We start from the raw sequence: 15,365 nt of genomic DNA on the forward strand, positions 1-15,365 counted from the left end.
CGATATCAATTCCATCGAAGCCGAGATCTACGACAAACCCGTATCAACAAAATTCCGCCGCTTGGTGCTAGATACAAGCATAAAGAAAGGTGGGGGAGGATTCTCGCGGTAGCTCCACCCACCGATGGAAAACATAGTTTTGAGATGGCGGTGCTTCTTCTTCAACAGGAACATCTGCTTGATATTCCCACATACATTTTCTCCCGGCGCAGTGGTATTATCTCCAGGGTACGCATACTGGAGATCGGCCCAAGGTGTCACTCAATATCCTATGTATAATGTCTTTTGCTGAGCTATCTCTCCAAAGACGTTGATGTGTTCATACACGCTGCCAGTAGTAGTGTTGACGTTGGCGAAAACATAGACAAGATAGGTCAAGTTCTCTGCTGGAACATCGGTGATGAAGTAGTTGGCTCCGTAGATATCCTGTATGTATCGCAGAAAGTACTATTAAACTAAAAATTCGTCGGGGAATGAAAGTTCAGCGTGAGTTCGCTCATTGCCGGTGCCGAAGTAGGCAGCGGCTTTCATCCACCGTGGATTCCACGCGAAGGGGTGCCGCAAAGAGATTTCAAACTTGCCATATCTATGATAATGTCTAGGCTTCTCATGCTGGCCCAAGGCACTGACAACGACAGAGAAAAGTATGGAAAGGGAGCTGAGACGCAATTTGCGACAGTGGTGTTCGGCAGGCATCGTTTTGAAGTGATCAGTTCAGGGAATGACTAAGGTAAGTATACAGGAACAGAATGAGTGGACGGTTCAACAAAAGTAACCGGGCGATACTGTCCTCGAAACTGTGCAAATGCGACCCTTTCATAATTTAGTGAATATGGGGTTTCTTAAGATTACAGTCAACCTGCTGTATGTACAATTCCCCTGTTGGGTCGGCAAAAGGGACACAGTTTAACCCTTCGGACGCCCCGAAAGGCTCGATTCATCTTAAATAAGTTCAGGAGCAAAGTAAGCCCGGTTGACGCACCACTGGAGCTTCATGAAAGTGCGGAGCTAATTAGAGCAGATTATTTATCCGGTAAAGCCTCCATCGGCATAACATTGAGTTCTAGAGGAATTTCCCGGGTGGATATATTCGGTTTTTAGGTAACGGATCCGCAGATCTTGCGACCAAGACCAATGGGTGGCGCGATGAAAATTGAGGAAAGCAGATAAGGCATCTTACTTTCGGTACGGAGAGACCCTTTTATTGTTGCCTTACTGGTCACCACCGCGTACGTACTCTGCAACCGCCGTAAGCAAAATTGCCAAGAAGCCAACAGGTCCTACACCTTATTCAAAATACTCGCCATTCTATTGGCCGGCTACGAGCCTTTGATTCGAGTCGGAATGATGCCTAGTAAGCACGCGCCCACAGTTGTGGAGCAGCATCTGTAAGTGGAAGCGAATGGATTCGGGAGGCGCGCTAGGAGTGAGGCGGCATTATATTAAACACATTACTAAGGTACAGTGACCCAGCCCATTTTGTCTCAACCCCGCCCACCGTGAACCTTCCGAGATTCGTCTGTCATATTCGGGTAAGTTATGTAACCGTTCTGTAGCATTTCGAACTAACTTTACAAGTCGAAAGGTAGTTGCCCCATTCCCATCGCAGATTACAGCCTAGCACTGGGGAACCAACTGGCATGATTGACGAACTATCAAAAGAGACCGTGACTGAGAATTAAACTGTTACTCTACATCATCGCATGAGTTTTGGTAATGTGGAGATATCAATCCCGACACCCGAAATGCTGCCGCATTGGAAGATCCATCGGTTGGTTTCCAAATCGTTAACTATGCCCCGTATTCGTGAGTTCTACTTGCCGTATGCATCTTGTAAGCGGGTATTGTGGAGCAAGCCGCAGCGCAGTATTGTGTCGTTCGATTAACCAGTTCGATAAGGAGGGGCACAACATCATACCTGGATAGAAATTGAGATTAAAGTTAAACCTCGGCTCGGATGATCTCCCATCAAGAATTTTGATTGTACAGTGGTGTAACAGAAGTATTTGACCTCCGTTACTTCCCTAGCAACAAGTACTCGCGCCAGGGGGCGCCAAACCCCTGTTAATATTGGGGCCAGTACATATTAAGTTTAAGAGGCGGTTTCATAGATAACTGGGGTTCAACTTCTACATACCTAAAAGGACCGTCTCCACAAAGGGTTAACTGCAACAGAAAGGTGGTATCCTGTGTTGCCAAAAGGCCTTCCGTAAAGTAATATCAAGGCGGCATAACTGTCCTAGTGGCGGAAGAGGAAACTAGGATATCTTTCTTTATCCGTTTTTAGTCTTACCCTTGAGGCATTTGTCTCAGACAACGGGAGGTAGGAAACAATCAACTGAATACTTACTAACACGAAAATCGGCTATACCGATTGTGCTCTAAGCTAAGGAAAGCAATCCCCGTCTCTATTAACCTCGCACCTCCTTGCCATATATGTCTACATAGGCTCAATAGTAACTAGCTCAACGATGGAAATTTTCACTTTCGTTATTTTTACGTGTATTCGCCCTCAACCCAAACTTGGCGTTAGAGTTAGAGTTTAACATGCCATTTCAACGCCTCCGCGATAAAATACAAGGTCAGCAGCCGCACTTGACACACGACACCCATCAACGGAACTATGGGCGAAAATTAACTAAGAGCTTGGTGCAGTAAATATCTCTACTCAATGCCTCGCATGCTGCGCTAGCGATAGTAATAGTGGGAAGTGTGCAAAGAAGACTTGTTGAAATTATGCTGATCACGTCGAGGAAGAACTCAATTATGACAATTATCGAGCAGATCCGAAAACGTTCGACCTCATCTGAACTAGAGGAGGGTAATCGACTACTGGCCCAGACCATTAGCATCATCTAACACTGGATTGGCATCTAAGAAACTGCGGTCCGGAATTCGTGGCGTCATACCGAAGACATTACAATTTCTATGAATCTTGGCTTCAAAACAGGCCCGAGTTATTCCCCAAGTCATCAATGAGAATGGTTAACTTAGAGTTTCAGCTCAACGTTAATAGAATTACAAATAAATACAACTACAATGGTAATGATTCTATCGAATACCATATGGTATTCCCTGTCGTGCGGCGGTCTTGGGCATGTAAAGTCTAACAGCGCCACTGGGGAATCACGTACACGGAAGAAAAAGAGAAAAAGCCCATTTGGAAAATTAAGCTTTTGGTGAACGGCAGTGCTGCGGGCCGAGTGACCGGAGATCCCTGGCTCTCGAGTCCTTCCCACACTGTAGACTCTCAGCACTCTCAGCTCTGTCCGCCGCCCAAGTCTACCACACTGCCCTCCGTGCCATTGGCCCATACTCCTTCAGAGATAAATGGAGTTTCTCAGCCCCATTTTCGTTCCTGTCTTTTTGCCCCTTTTCTTCCCACACGTCGCTCGCTACCCTCGAAGCATTTCTGCCGTTGTCTTTAAGTATTTCGTCCCACTTTAGTCATTCTTTGACAACTATGGACAATATTCAGGTCTTTTGACTCATAAATTCTGCGTTTTCTGCAGTCAGCCGGGCGAAGTACTGGAAACTCTATAAGAACTCCACTTGGCAGTCCCACCGAATGTAGCAGGGATGTTTGAATACCAGGATTTTAGCTAAACAACGCAACCTGTGAGCTCCAGCCAAAGCTGCAACTCCACATGTGCATTTATATAAGTTTCCATTGATATGGAATAAAGGGATGCGGTGGGGGAATAAGTACCCCTTTGTTCTTCGTTAAATCGGCCAGGAATTGTCCCTCTCTCACTTGGTATCGTTGTCTCTGAAAGTTGTGCCAATAATTCAATCCAAGAACAATATAATGCCGACATTGTGACTCTGGCTATCTCTCCCGGAATTTTTCGCCCCTGAGTTTGATTTGTACGGCTTAGCAGGTCCCCAATTCTGATGGATTACGAAACCAACGAACAACTTATAGCCTGGATGCTCCGGACAATTCCTCCGTCTCTTATTGTCAACTCACCGGTCAGTATGGCACCCTGTTGTGTTATTTCCTATATCTGAGTGTCGTTATAAGGGTCTACTTGGGTGCTTTCGCGGCTTTGTGTTCCAATGCACAGAAACCGAACGACGGATCCTCTTCGACTCGCCATCATATCAGGAAGGGGCAGCTACCATGGCCTTGGAAGTAGAAAGGTCTATGGAATCTTGTCAACAAGTTTTTTCGCTTGATATCACCCCCTTCATAGCTGAAGCTGCATCAAGCCCTGTTGTGATTGGTCTGGAACAGAGGACTTGTTTCCCTTCCACTCCAGAGGAATCGGAGACACCCAACTTCTCGCTGGTTGCTTCTGAACTGTCTCCATCCGTTTCCTCCCAGCCAGACGGGGTGGTTGAGACCGGCTCTACCGATGCGGCCTATGCTCCTCTGGAGAACCATACGAATGCGGCGGCTTTCTTCAGGGCCAGATTGGGATCTCGAAACTCAAGGGCAACCTATCTAGCCCGGGCGCTCCAGGGTTTAATCAATGCCATGGAACTCGATGGAGCAACATACGCGAATCTTTGGTCCACTCGGGAAAGGATTTTCTCCGGCGTTGGTACAAGTCCAGTCGCTCGCTTTCAGAGACTGTTTCATGGTTTTCTTCGGGTGAAGCGTGGCCGCGATGATTATGATTGTGCAAGTCGCCTCTTTCACATATTCTTGGATCATGATCTTGAACAGTTGGCGACCTCTGACCTCCTCCGCTTATCCCGTGGCCGTGGCAGAAAGTCTGCCGCTTTGTCTTTGCAGGCAGCAAGCATATCAGCCTCCATAGGCGCTGTAAAAGCCGATCGTAAGGCTGGCCAAAGGTACATGCAAATTCTGATGGATGCCGGCCCGGGGCTATTGCTCATGCTTGGTAGCCAGATAAACACAGTGTAAGTGTGTTGTACGCCTTCCAGACATTTGCAAGAAACTGACTAGATTGAAACAGGTGGGAAAGAAAACTAAGTAAGGGAGATGTCTCTCTTCTATTGGAATATCTCAGGTTGCAGCGGCCTGAAATCCTGGAGAAAGGCTGCTCACTGGACAAGGTGGCAACAGCATTGATTCTTCAGGGTTTCTTAGCGTATGGCTGGACGTACAAGGAACTTTCCGAACGCCCGTCTAGAGTGGTGAACCGACTGCGCTCGTACATCGATGTTGCAGAACTAGCATCACGGCATGATATAGATGCTATCGCTCTTGGTCAACCCCTCGGTTGCACCTTACTCGCGCCGGTCAGCTATGACGGAGATAACACTCCGGATAACGCACAGCTAAAGTGCTTCAACTCTGCATCCTGTCAGGCTCATGAAACACGCCTGCACCTGTTTCACTTAAACGTAACAGACCCTCCATCGGAGATGGGCGAAAAAATATCACGGAGTTGATCGCTGATGATTCACCAGAGACGATGCCTCACTGGTGCGACGCTACTTAGGAAACCATACCTTTTTCCAGCTAGCCTTCTTTCGCGCAAGTTGTGCCCTGGACTTCTCTACGTATGTAAAAGTGGAATTTTAAATTGCAAACACACTATGACAGTGACTTCCTTTGTCCGTGTCGGGACATATCCTTCAGCCAGAATAAGCAAAGACATGTTGTACGTAATCTTGCTAAGCTGCGGCTCCCGCCGTATGGATTCAGGGGCATTGGACCACGACCTGGAATACACATCTATCTACATGAATCAATCAACTTTCGCTTTAGGGGCATGAACACTGTTCACTTAACTGTGTACACGGTACCTAGCTGGTGATACCAACGAAAATAATGAACGTTCACATTTCACTTTACTAGAAAAGGGTGCAGTCTGTCATTGGAATAGTAGAAACTTGCGCGTTGCCTACAAAATGCTTGGCAATCTCGCAAGCTCGGATGCAACAACGCTCTATCTTTGGGAAGGTTTGGTAATCGTTACGCATGTAATTCCCTTTCTGAAAACGACTCAAACACCGATACAGAAAGAAACTAGATCCTAGATATTAGCTCTAGTAGCTTATCGGTATGTATTTTACCTGTCACGACTGAGTTCCTGTTGCCTTGGAATCATGTCTCCTGGCTACACATGTAATTTGGATCATTGTATGCCAGAAATAGTTTTCGGTTGGAATTAGGAATTATGGTTATAACAGCATTTCAAAATACACATATTTATCAATCTTCCTATACCGGTTGAAAAACTTCTATTTCGTCCTGAATATAAGTCTTATTCCAAAAACTCACTGGAATGTATCAGTCGTAGTAATTACTCCAGGCGTAAAAAATCGACTTCGCAGCCTATCTTCCGAACCCTCATTAAACCATATAAACTGGTCTGGTGATCACACAATTTGGACGACACATTGCTTATTCATTGTCGAGGTTCCATGTACTCTTGGTTCTTATTGAGCCTGTCGCTTGAACTTTTACTAAAGTACAACGTAACTCATGCGTGATATTACTTGTAATAATATGAGGCTGGCCTGTTCATGCTGTGAAAAGATACTGTGCATCCCCATGCATCTTTGTGCGGGCTAATTGCTCGCATCCCCGATAGTAAAATCGAAGGGCAGATGTTTAGTGCATTCGCGCTAACGCTCCACGGAGTCCGGCATATAAAGTAGTCCTCAATCTTTTGAGTTCGTGATTTTCGTCCCGACGCACTTGCTTGGCAGGAGCACTGCTCTCTTTCCGATCTTATGCTTAGGCCTCTCCCTATTCCTATATAATGCTCGATTCTCGGCAGGTCACTGCTGATACTGTTCTCATCCCTTCTGTGCCTGGTTGATTCACTGTTGATTGAGAAAAACAAAAGTTCGAACATGGCAAAGAATCCCAAGCATCCTCAGAATAACGCAGACCTCAGGTCTGACGGCGTACGGCGGCGTGCTGCACCGTCTTATTCCCTTCGTTCTACTGGTCCTGAGACCAAGGATAGACGAAAGTCACGCAAACCAGAGACGAAATCACACAGAGATTCGGTACGCCAATGCTCACCTGTTTGGATCGTACTACGCTATGGCCAGAACAGCCCCGGCGGCATCCCTTTTATTTCAATGTACTCTTTACTGACCATGCTAGACATCCTCAATTACGAAGAAGCCCAAAAGGGAAACCGACAAAGCGACGCATAGAAAGTGTCTCCGGGTGATGAGCAATATTGAGGAGGAATTTCAAGAGGTGCTTGAGGAGAGAGATGGAGAGAACCACGATCTTTCTCAGTTGCTGGACCAGCTCAAGGCTGAGAAAGCGCAAAAGAGTTCGGAATTGCAAATCGCAGTTACGGCGAGGGATACCGCATTAGCCGAGCAGCAGAAGCTCCAGCGTGAGATTTGCCAATTGCAGCAGCAGGTGGAATCCACGAACACCGCTTTGCAAGATCAGGTCCCGTGGAATGATATATAGCTGGTGTTGGATCAGGCACACGCAGAGCTGGTTTCCACGACCACTCGATTCTGGAGCACGATCGACGCCTTTCAGAACAGACGATTGGCATCCTATTTGCCAGGCTCCGGAATGATCCAGGCGGAATGGCCTGATCAGGGCGGCGCGGGTACGCTTGGCCACGATATGCTCCCCAGCATCTCCCAATCGAACAATGACAATGTCCCGCTTGGTACTCAACATGAACTAGCTACCACCAACTGAGATGAGCACAATTGGGGTGTGTTGATTGGGCAAGGTCCTACTGATGGAGTGAGCTAGCTTCTATGTATGGAAAGGACCGAAACTCTTACGAGTCATGTCTTTCCTGCAGACGACTGGCTTTTAATATAGCCGACGCGCAGATAGTTCATGAAGAAGCATTCGCCACATTCTTATTATACATGTACCGTGCGAAATTGTGTGTATTGTCAATTCTGTTAATTGCCCTGAAGGGGACGGCTATGTGCTTTTGTCTAATAGATCCGAGCACGGGCGGCTCGAGGCAGTATTCGGTGCAGATTAGCGGCAGAGTCCGCTACAACCTCCACGGCCGATTTATTATGCCATAAATAAATATAAGCGTAGATTGGACTCTTACTTATGGCGAGACAGCCGTAGAGTATTCGACATCACACCGCTCCAGGCCGAGACGCCCGGGTACGCTCTGGATGAGAGAAAAGGCCCTGCCACGCGGGCCTGTGGATTTGTTACACACTGGGATCCCTTGCCGTAAAGTAAACGCATTTCCAACGGTCCTATCCGAATATTACTTATATCTGTGCTATGGGTTTCATGGAGAAATCCGCGCTTCTCTTGCGCATTATAGCCATTAGTTCTTCTCGGCGTTCAGCCAAAGCTTGCCGTAGTATCCTGGTCCAGCCCAATCACAAATAGCAATTGCTCGTTGAGTGGGATATCGCAAGTCGATAGATGTGGCACTACTGTGCGAGTATCAACTGCTAAGGATCGCACCTTGCTATATGGCGTATGATTCTAGAGCACTACTGTAGGATTAGCCTTCTTGGGAATTTCGTCACTTATACAGACCAAGTACAAGCATAGTGAGCCAGTCAATACAAATCAGCTGCAATGATGGAAATAATCAAATCTTTAATCTACTCGGTAAAATGTGGTGGCTCGCGACAATAGCACGAGGGTTCAAAAAAGCCATCTCGGTACAGTCCATATACCAGTCAAACTTTTCTGTCTGCAGAGCTTAGAAGATCACTGGTAAAATACAAACACCCCATGCAACGACAAACGGTCCATCGCTCGCCATGGCGTCAGTTTGGCATTGAGTCAATCGAGTTTTGTCCAGTGACCGTCCAATCCAGCGTCAATGATGAGCGTGTTCATATTCTGTTGGTTGAACTGGTGGTCATACCTCAAGACCAATACAGACTGATCTTGGTCTGATATACATGGTTCGGCATCCAAGTAAAGCTCCAGTCGCATCACTGCTGCCGGCGCAGGGATCGGCCGATCTTCTGGCCCTCTGTAGCTTTATTTGAACCCTGCCGTGTCCCCTTTTGGATCTCACTTTCGACGATTGCCAATCGACCAAAAATGTCGGCCAGGTCATTGCGTATCGTTTCATTCCAGGTGGCTTAGTCCTGCGATGAGCGCTCAATAGACCTGCGAAGACAGTTAGCGCTTTACATTGTCACTCAAGATGGACCACTACTGACCGCATCCGATTATCTAGTCTAGATGTTGTTAGCAGGCCAGTCTTGATTATGTGCTTGATAGGATTGTACTTAATCCGTCAGGCATTCCAGAGCAACCGAACTGCCATCTCCGGAAAGCTGAGTCTGCCCGCGTGGTTCCAAGTCCCTTTGGTGTCCAAACACAGTCTTCCGCTGTCGTACAGCTTCTTGCTCACTCTCATCGGCCGAGGTGCTATTGTCCTGGTCGACAGAGTCGTGTTCCTCCTGAAAGGATGAATCGTCCTCTGTGGTATCGCCTGTAGCGGATGGACTACCAGTATCCTCAGACTCAGAAGACGACAAGGACAATGCACGTTGCAATCGGCTTCGAAAGTTGTGTCGTCGAGGAGTGTGCGAGACTTTCCGAATTCCGCCCATACTTGGGTCTGAGTTACGCTGGGGTGAGGAGTGGTCCTAGTTCTGGTTTTCTGTGATAGGAGGAGGCGCTCGGGTTTTATAGCATGTTGTATCGCAGGATCAGGATTGACTGCTTGCTCGCAATTGAGGAGGGGTTCGCAAGTGCACGCATTTTTCATTCCTACATTCTGCCCGTAGATATCTATTTCTGAATCTGCGCATTTTTAACAATGACTCACTAAGAGGCGGATCAGACAATAGAATTCAAAAATGGGTGAAACAACGGGAAATTGTCAACAAGAATGGACTCTTGTGGCCGCGTTCAACGTTGTTGATTCTCAACGATGTGCGTTGCATCAAAAAATGAGGGCTTGTTTGGGTCAAATCTCATAGACACACAGAAGTCGATTTTATCTGCCACACTTCAATCTTTTAAACTCAACAACCCTACATCTTCAAGTTTACTTTCTGCAGTTTTCTTCACCTGTTCTGACCACTTCTGCCAACTACCCAAGCATAACCATGTCCCCACGTAACGCTTGCGGCTGGCCAGAATGGGAGGAGAAAAACCTTCTTCCATGGTTGGATGCTCATCCGGAGCTGTCGTGGAAAGCTCTCTCCGACGCATATTATGAAGAATACCAGGTGCATCGAAGCGTTGAGTCTTTACGAGGAAAAAAGTACCATATCCTGCGGAAGCAGAGTCGCACTGGTGCCAAATCTCCCCCAAATCCAAGCAAACAAAAGCAAGCAGGCGCCGTACGGCGCTCCGTGGTCGGTAGCGCTTCACGGTCGAGTCTTTCGGCCAAGACACCTACGCAAAGGAACATTGACAAATGGTTCCAAACAATTCTAGCGGCCGACCCTAACCAGCCCGATGACAGCAAAACGCCAACTCAAACGATCCCAATTTCAGGTACGAAACACTTAATCGTCTCATATTACACACTGACCCTTTGTCACAGACCGCTTGACGCCAGCACCGCTTCCGTGCCGGCCTAAAAGAACACGTTCGTCATCCTGGAGGTGGGACTATGTGCATCGTGTCTGTGCTGCTAGGAAGCTGAGATACCGGCGAACAGAGCGTGCACTTTAGCAGCATTCATCGGCTGGATCGCTACATATCGATGTCCAAGGAACAGTGGCCAACTACCACGATACACGAGTCCAAGTAAATGTTACTATAATAAAGGCGGTGATCAGCAACGAAGCCTCAGCATGAGGAATATAAGCGTAGTTGTATATCGTTCCATGTATTCCGTAGAGGTAGTAGCAATCGCCCTTCGTTGGAATGACAATAATATAGAGGATGTCCCAAAGTCAAAGGACTCGAGCACGATGGTGGTGCCCTTGGAACAGGCCCGCCTACACATTTTCATCCTTGTCATGCAAAACCAGGAGGATTTCATCGGAGTGTTATGTGGCCCGGTAAATACTGCGGACAGCATATAAGGATTTACGATACTATGAGTGTTCCCGTAGGGAGACAGGACATGGTAGCAAGGGGGCTCTAGGAAAATGGAAATACGGCATTCTTGTTGGCTCAAGGTAATACGACTGCTTGGATTTGATAGGGTCGATGGTCGAAAGCAGGGTAATCTTTGGGGTGAAGCGTACGATTTGTTTTAAACTACACCCAAGTCAGGAGGAAATTAGTTAGACAGAGACCGTGGAATCACGAGCGCAGCTGACGATCATCAGCGGAACCGCAAATCATTTCCACCACTTGATCTGGAAGACCCATGGAATCGCCTGCTCGGTGAGAGAATGCGGTGGTCATGAAGGATTCAGGCCCCGGCTACTGCCTCACTTGCTTTCTAGGTTGCTCGTGATTAAGCCCTACAGCCCAAAAGAGAAGCCCAGAGAATTGGGGCAGAATCACGAGAGTTTCGACCTGTTCATGTATGGGGTATTGGAACAGACCAGCAGTGTACTAGAAAGATTCTCTCTCGCTACAGTCGTAATCAAGATGTGGAGGGTAATTGAGATAAAGTTTAGGGGCCGCCGGCCCACAACCTCAACCCATTTCCGGCAGCCAATCGGTTCCTCGGTTTTAGTGCAAAAACCGGAGATATTTTTACATAAGCTCATGAGATCTGTCCATGATCGGATAAGTTTCCACACGCTATCCGCTAGGGATATGGGACTGACGATTGAGGGGGTTGTGTCGGATTCAGAGAGTACAATCTCTACGGGAAAGCTTTATGCAGGACAGAAGTCAGAGCTTCTAGAACATTCGACAGACCTGATAGACAAGGAGCAACTTGCCACTTGACAGGAGAATTATTCTCCTGTGACAGGAACCAGGAAAACATAACCACGGATCGGGATTTAGGCTACCATTCTGTTGCCAAAATTCCGCCGATATTCCAAATACCTCACCTGCCTGGACCGTACCTCGGCCGTACCCTCTACGCAACAAAGTCCTTTTCCATCAGACACTGACGGCCGTCAAGTTTGGGCTTGTGGATCGGTCTGGACCTTTGCAAATCCTTCACTTCTTCTTCGGGCCATAAATAGAACCTCCTTGAACTAGTGTCCCGTGGGTCGTCGCTGGGATCTGCATCGCAGTACCGTACCTGCGTCTGTCTAAATTCGCGCATTGTGTTTGATTGGTCCGTCGGGCGCTATTTGTATCCAGAGTCTCATCAATGTGATAGTAGCGTTGCAATCTTGCGAGGGGGTGGCGATCACGCGAACCTAGCTCGTGGGCCTGGTTGCACATTTCACATGGTTGTCCTAGGCTCGGTTTCCTATTGAAACTTTCCAATAAGCTCTGGACTTTTGTTTATGCCCTCCCAAAGAAGGACAATCCTCATCCTGAGCTTGAGAGTATGTCATTATCTGTGCGGTAAGGGAGTAGAGATTCTGGTAAAAGCAACATTAGCTGGCTGCGAGTAGTCAGGAAACAAACAACATTCAGCGGCGCGGGGCCAAGGATGAAAAGGATTGATTCGAGCGAGGCCAAAGGATCCTCCAGCCAACCGCAGGTACAGTCCAGCGTTTCTGTCAGCCAGAAAAGTTCCAACCTATTATTTTGGCATCAGTTGAAGCACTTCAACCCTCATGAAAGAGACGGTGACCGTGGCTAAACGGGCAGATGTAGGGTGCCACCGCTTGAGCGATTTAATTGCAAACTCAACAATATGTAGGGATCACATTTTTGCGGCGTTGCTTTCTTTCAACAGTGGATGAAAGCGGTTCACCATACTCAACGCAAGATTGAGAAAAATGATCCTAGGTCGAAACATGAATCTGCGGGCCACAAGGTGTCCAGACACCGTTTCAACGTCGTTCGACTTGCTTCAACGCCAACCAAAGGACAGTGATCTCTCTACCCTCGGCGCAATGGTTCCATGGTAGAGACTTGACCGAAAAGTTATAAAAGGGGCCGGATTCCCAGCCCAAAAACTCAGGACTTCGGTCCTCACACTTTGATCCTCACACTTTGATGCATCGTAGTGTCCCTCTCTTGCCTGCGGGCTCGAGAGTTTCCGTGACCACGGCTGTCGCTGCCACGAGCCCAGCGATGTAAGACTGTGCTCCCTCGCTGCCATGAGCCCCGCGAGCGTAAAAAGGTGCTTCGCAGGATAGGTCTGCGTCAACAACAATCCTCGCAGGGGGGTGCTGCGAAAACAAGACTACCTCGCAGGGGGGCGCTGTGATGACAAGTGAGACCCGCAGGAGACCGCTGCGTTAACAAGTTATCTGCAGGAGACCGCTGCATTACCAAGTTCTCTGCAGGAGACCGCTGCATTACCAAGTTCTCCGCAGCCTAGGTCCTGCGTCAACAAAGCGCCTCGCAGGATGGGCTCTGCGTCAACAAGTGTGCTTCGCAGGATGGGCTCTGCGTGATCAAGTGTGCCTCGCAGGATGGGCTCTGCGTCAACAAGTGTGCCTCGCAGGATGGGCTCTGCGTGATCAAGTGTGCCTCGCAGGATGGGCTCTGCGTGATCAAGTGTGCCTCGCAGGATGGGCTCTGCGTGATCAAGTGTGCCTCGCAGGATGGGCTCTGCGTGATCAAGTGTGCCTCGCAGGATGGGCTCTGCGTGATCAAGTTGCTTCGCAGGATGGGCTCTGCGTGATCAAGTGTGCCTCGCAGGATGGGCTCTGCGTCAACAAGTGTGCTTCGCAGGATGGGCTCTGCGTGATCAAGTGTGCCTCGCAGGATGGGCTCTGCGTCAACAAGTGTGCCTCGCAGGATGGGCTCTGCGTGATCAAGTGTGCTTCGAGGATGGGCTCTGCGTGATCAAGTGTGCCTCGCAGGATGGGCTCTGCGTCAACAAGTGTGCCTCGCAGGATGGGCTCTGCGAAACCAAGTACTCCAGACCATCCGTGACCACGGCTGTCGCTGCCACGAGCCCAGCGATGTAAGATTTGCGCTCCCTCACAGCCAATGAGCCCTGTGTATGTAAAAATGTGCTCCCTCACAGCCAATGAGCCCTGTGTATGTAAAAATGTGCTCCCTCACAGCCAATGAGCCCTGTGACTGTAAAAATGTGCTCCCTCACAGCCAATGAGCCCTGTGACTGTAAAAATGTGCTCCCTCACAGCCAATGAGCCCTGTGACTGTAAAAATGTGCTCCCTCACAGCCAATGAGCCCTGTGTATGTAAAAATGTGCTCCCTCGTTGCCCTGAGCCCCGCGAGTGTAAAAATGTGCTCCCTCGCTGCCCTGAGCCCCGCGAGTGTAAAAATGTGCTCCCTCGCTGCCCTGAGCCCCGCGAGTGTAAAGTGTGCTCCCTCTTCCCTGCCCCGGAGTGTAAAAATGTGCTCCCTCGCTGCCCTGAGCCCCGCGAGTGTAAAAATGTGCTCCCTCGCTGCCCTGAGCCCCGCGAGTGTAAAATGTGCTCCCTCGCTGCCCTGAGCCCCGCGAGTGTAAAAATGTGCTTCGCAGGACGAGCTCTGCGTCAACAAACGTGCTTTGCAGGGGATTGCTGCGTTAACAAGCCCTCTAGCAATGTGCAGGCACCTCTTCGTGGTGTTAGAGACCAGTATTCGATATTCAACAGTATTCGAAGAAGCAAAGACCTGCCCAACCTCCTCATAGTCTGTTTCTTTTTCCGAAGGATCATCATTGGATAGATAGAATGAGCCCTAGATAGATCGTCCCAAATTCAATGGCCAAAATTATACGATAACAACGAAACTGTCATTTTTATCAAAGGGGAGGTTCCCAAATGTTCTGCGCTGATAGTTTGCGGTCCGATAATGCTTTCGCGTAGTGAAATTGACACCCTTCATTCAGGCGTAGAGCAAACATGCTGGTGAGAATTGGTGAGAGTGTTGATGTGTTGTGTTTTGATGTGGTGATGCGCGTTGATGTGTTGATGTATTGATGTGTTGATGTGTTGATATGTTGATGCGTTGTTGTGTTGATGCGTTGATGTGTTGATGTGTTGATGTTGATGTTGATGTTTGATGTTGATGTTTGATGTTGATGTTTGATGTTGATGTTTGATGTTGATGTTTGATGTTGATGTGGTGAATGTTCGGGCGGTGAAGGGAGTACTGGTCACCGTCTCACAGAGGCAACGCGGTCTCTTGCCATGTCCCCCACATCATAGAAACTTTTATTGCTCTTTTTTTGATCCTGCAAAGCAATTTTGATCCCTGTTGGACACTCCTTGACTACGGCCTCCAACTCAATTGAGATGATCTAATTCAAGAATTGTGCAACTCTGATCACGCAACATACTGTACACTCAAGATCAGAACTAGGAAGTGTAGAGCCATGTGATGTATTTCGTAAATCCGAATCACGGATTCAATCCAAGATGATTATGCGATAGGCTCGGTTTCTTGCGTCGCGGAAAAAATTGCTTGAAATGACTATTGCTAGTCACTCGAACCTATTCTACACTAGAATGCCTACATCATAGAGCGACCACGAGAGTGAGAGTTTCGTTCTCTCGAGGTCAA

At 48.2% G+C, this 15,365-nt stretch overlaps 2 protein-coding genes across 2 annotated transcripts; one reads left to right on the top strand and one right to left on the bottom strand.

Moving 5' to 3' along the window:
* Positions 1 to 261: 261 nt before the first annotated feature.
* Positions 262 to 696, bottom strand: N7446_011792 (Endochitinase B1; the record flags this gene model as incomplete). The annotated part of the gene is made up of 2 exons (XM_058520534.1): positions 262 to 426; positions 457 to 696. The coding sequence occupies 2 exons, from the start codon at positions 694 to 696 to the stop codon at positions 262 to 264; spliced, it is 405 nt and encodes a 134-aa protein (XP_058366820.1).
* A 3,234-nt stretch (positions 697 to 3,930) lies between these two features.
* N7446_011793 (uncharacterized protein) lies at positions 3,931 to 5,364 on the top strand (the record flags this gene model as incomplete). The annotated part of the gene is made up of 3 exons (XM_058520535.1): positions 3,931 to 3,972; positions 4,025 to 4,869; positions 4,926 to 5,364. 3 exons carry the CDS (start codon positions 3,931 to 3,933, stop codon positions 5,362 to 5,364), a joined length of 1,326 nt encoding a protein of 441 aa, XP_058366821.1.
* Positions 5,365 to 15,365: the final 10,001 nt, after the last annotated feature.

This window comes from Penicillium canescens (assembly GCF_028828765.1).
Source record: "Penicillium canescens strain IBT 15451 chromosome Unknown utg000009l_segment0_segment0, whole genome shotgun sequence".
Classification (NCBI taxonomy): domain Eukaryota; kingdom Fungi; phylum Ascomycota; class Eurotiomycetes; order Eurotiales; family Aspergillaceae; genus Penicillium; species Penicillium canescens.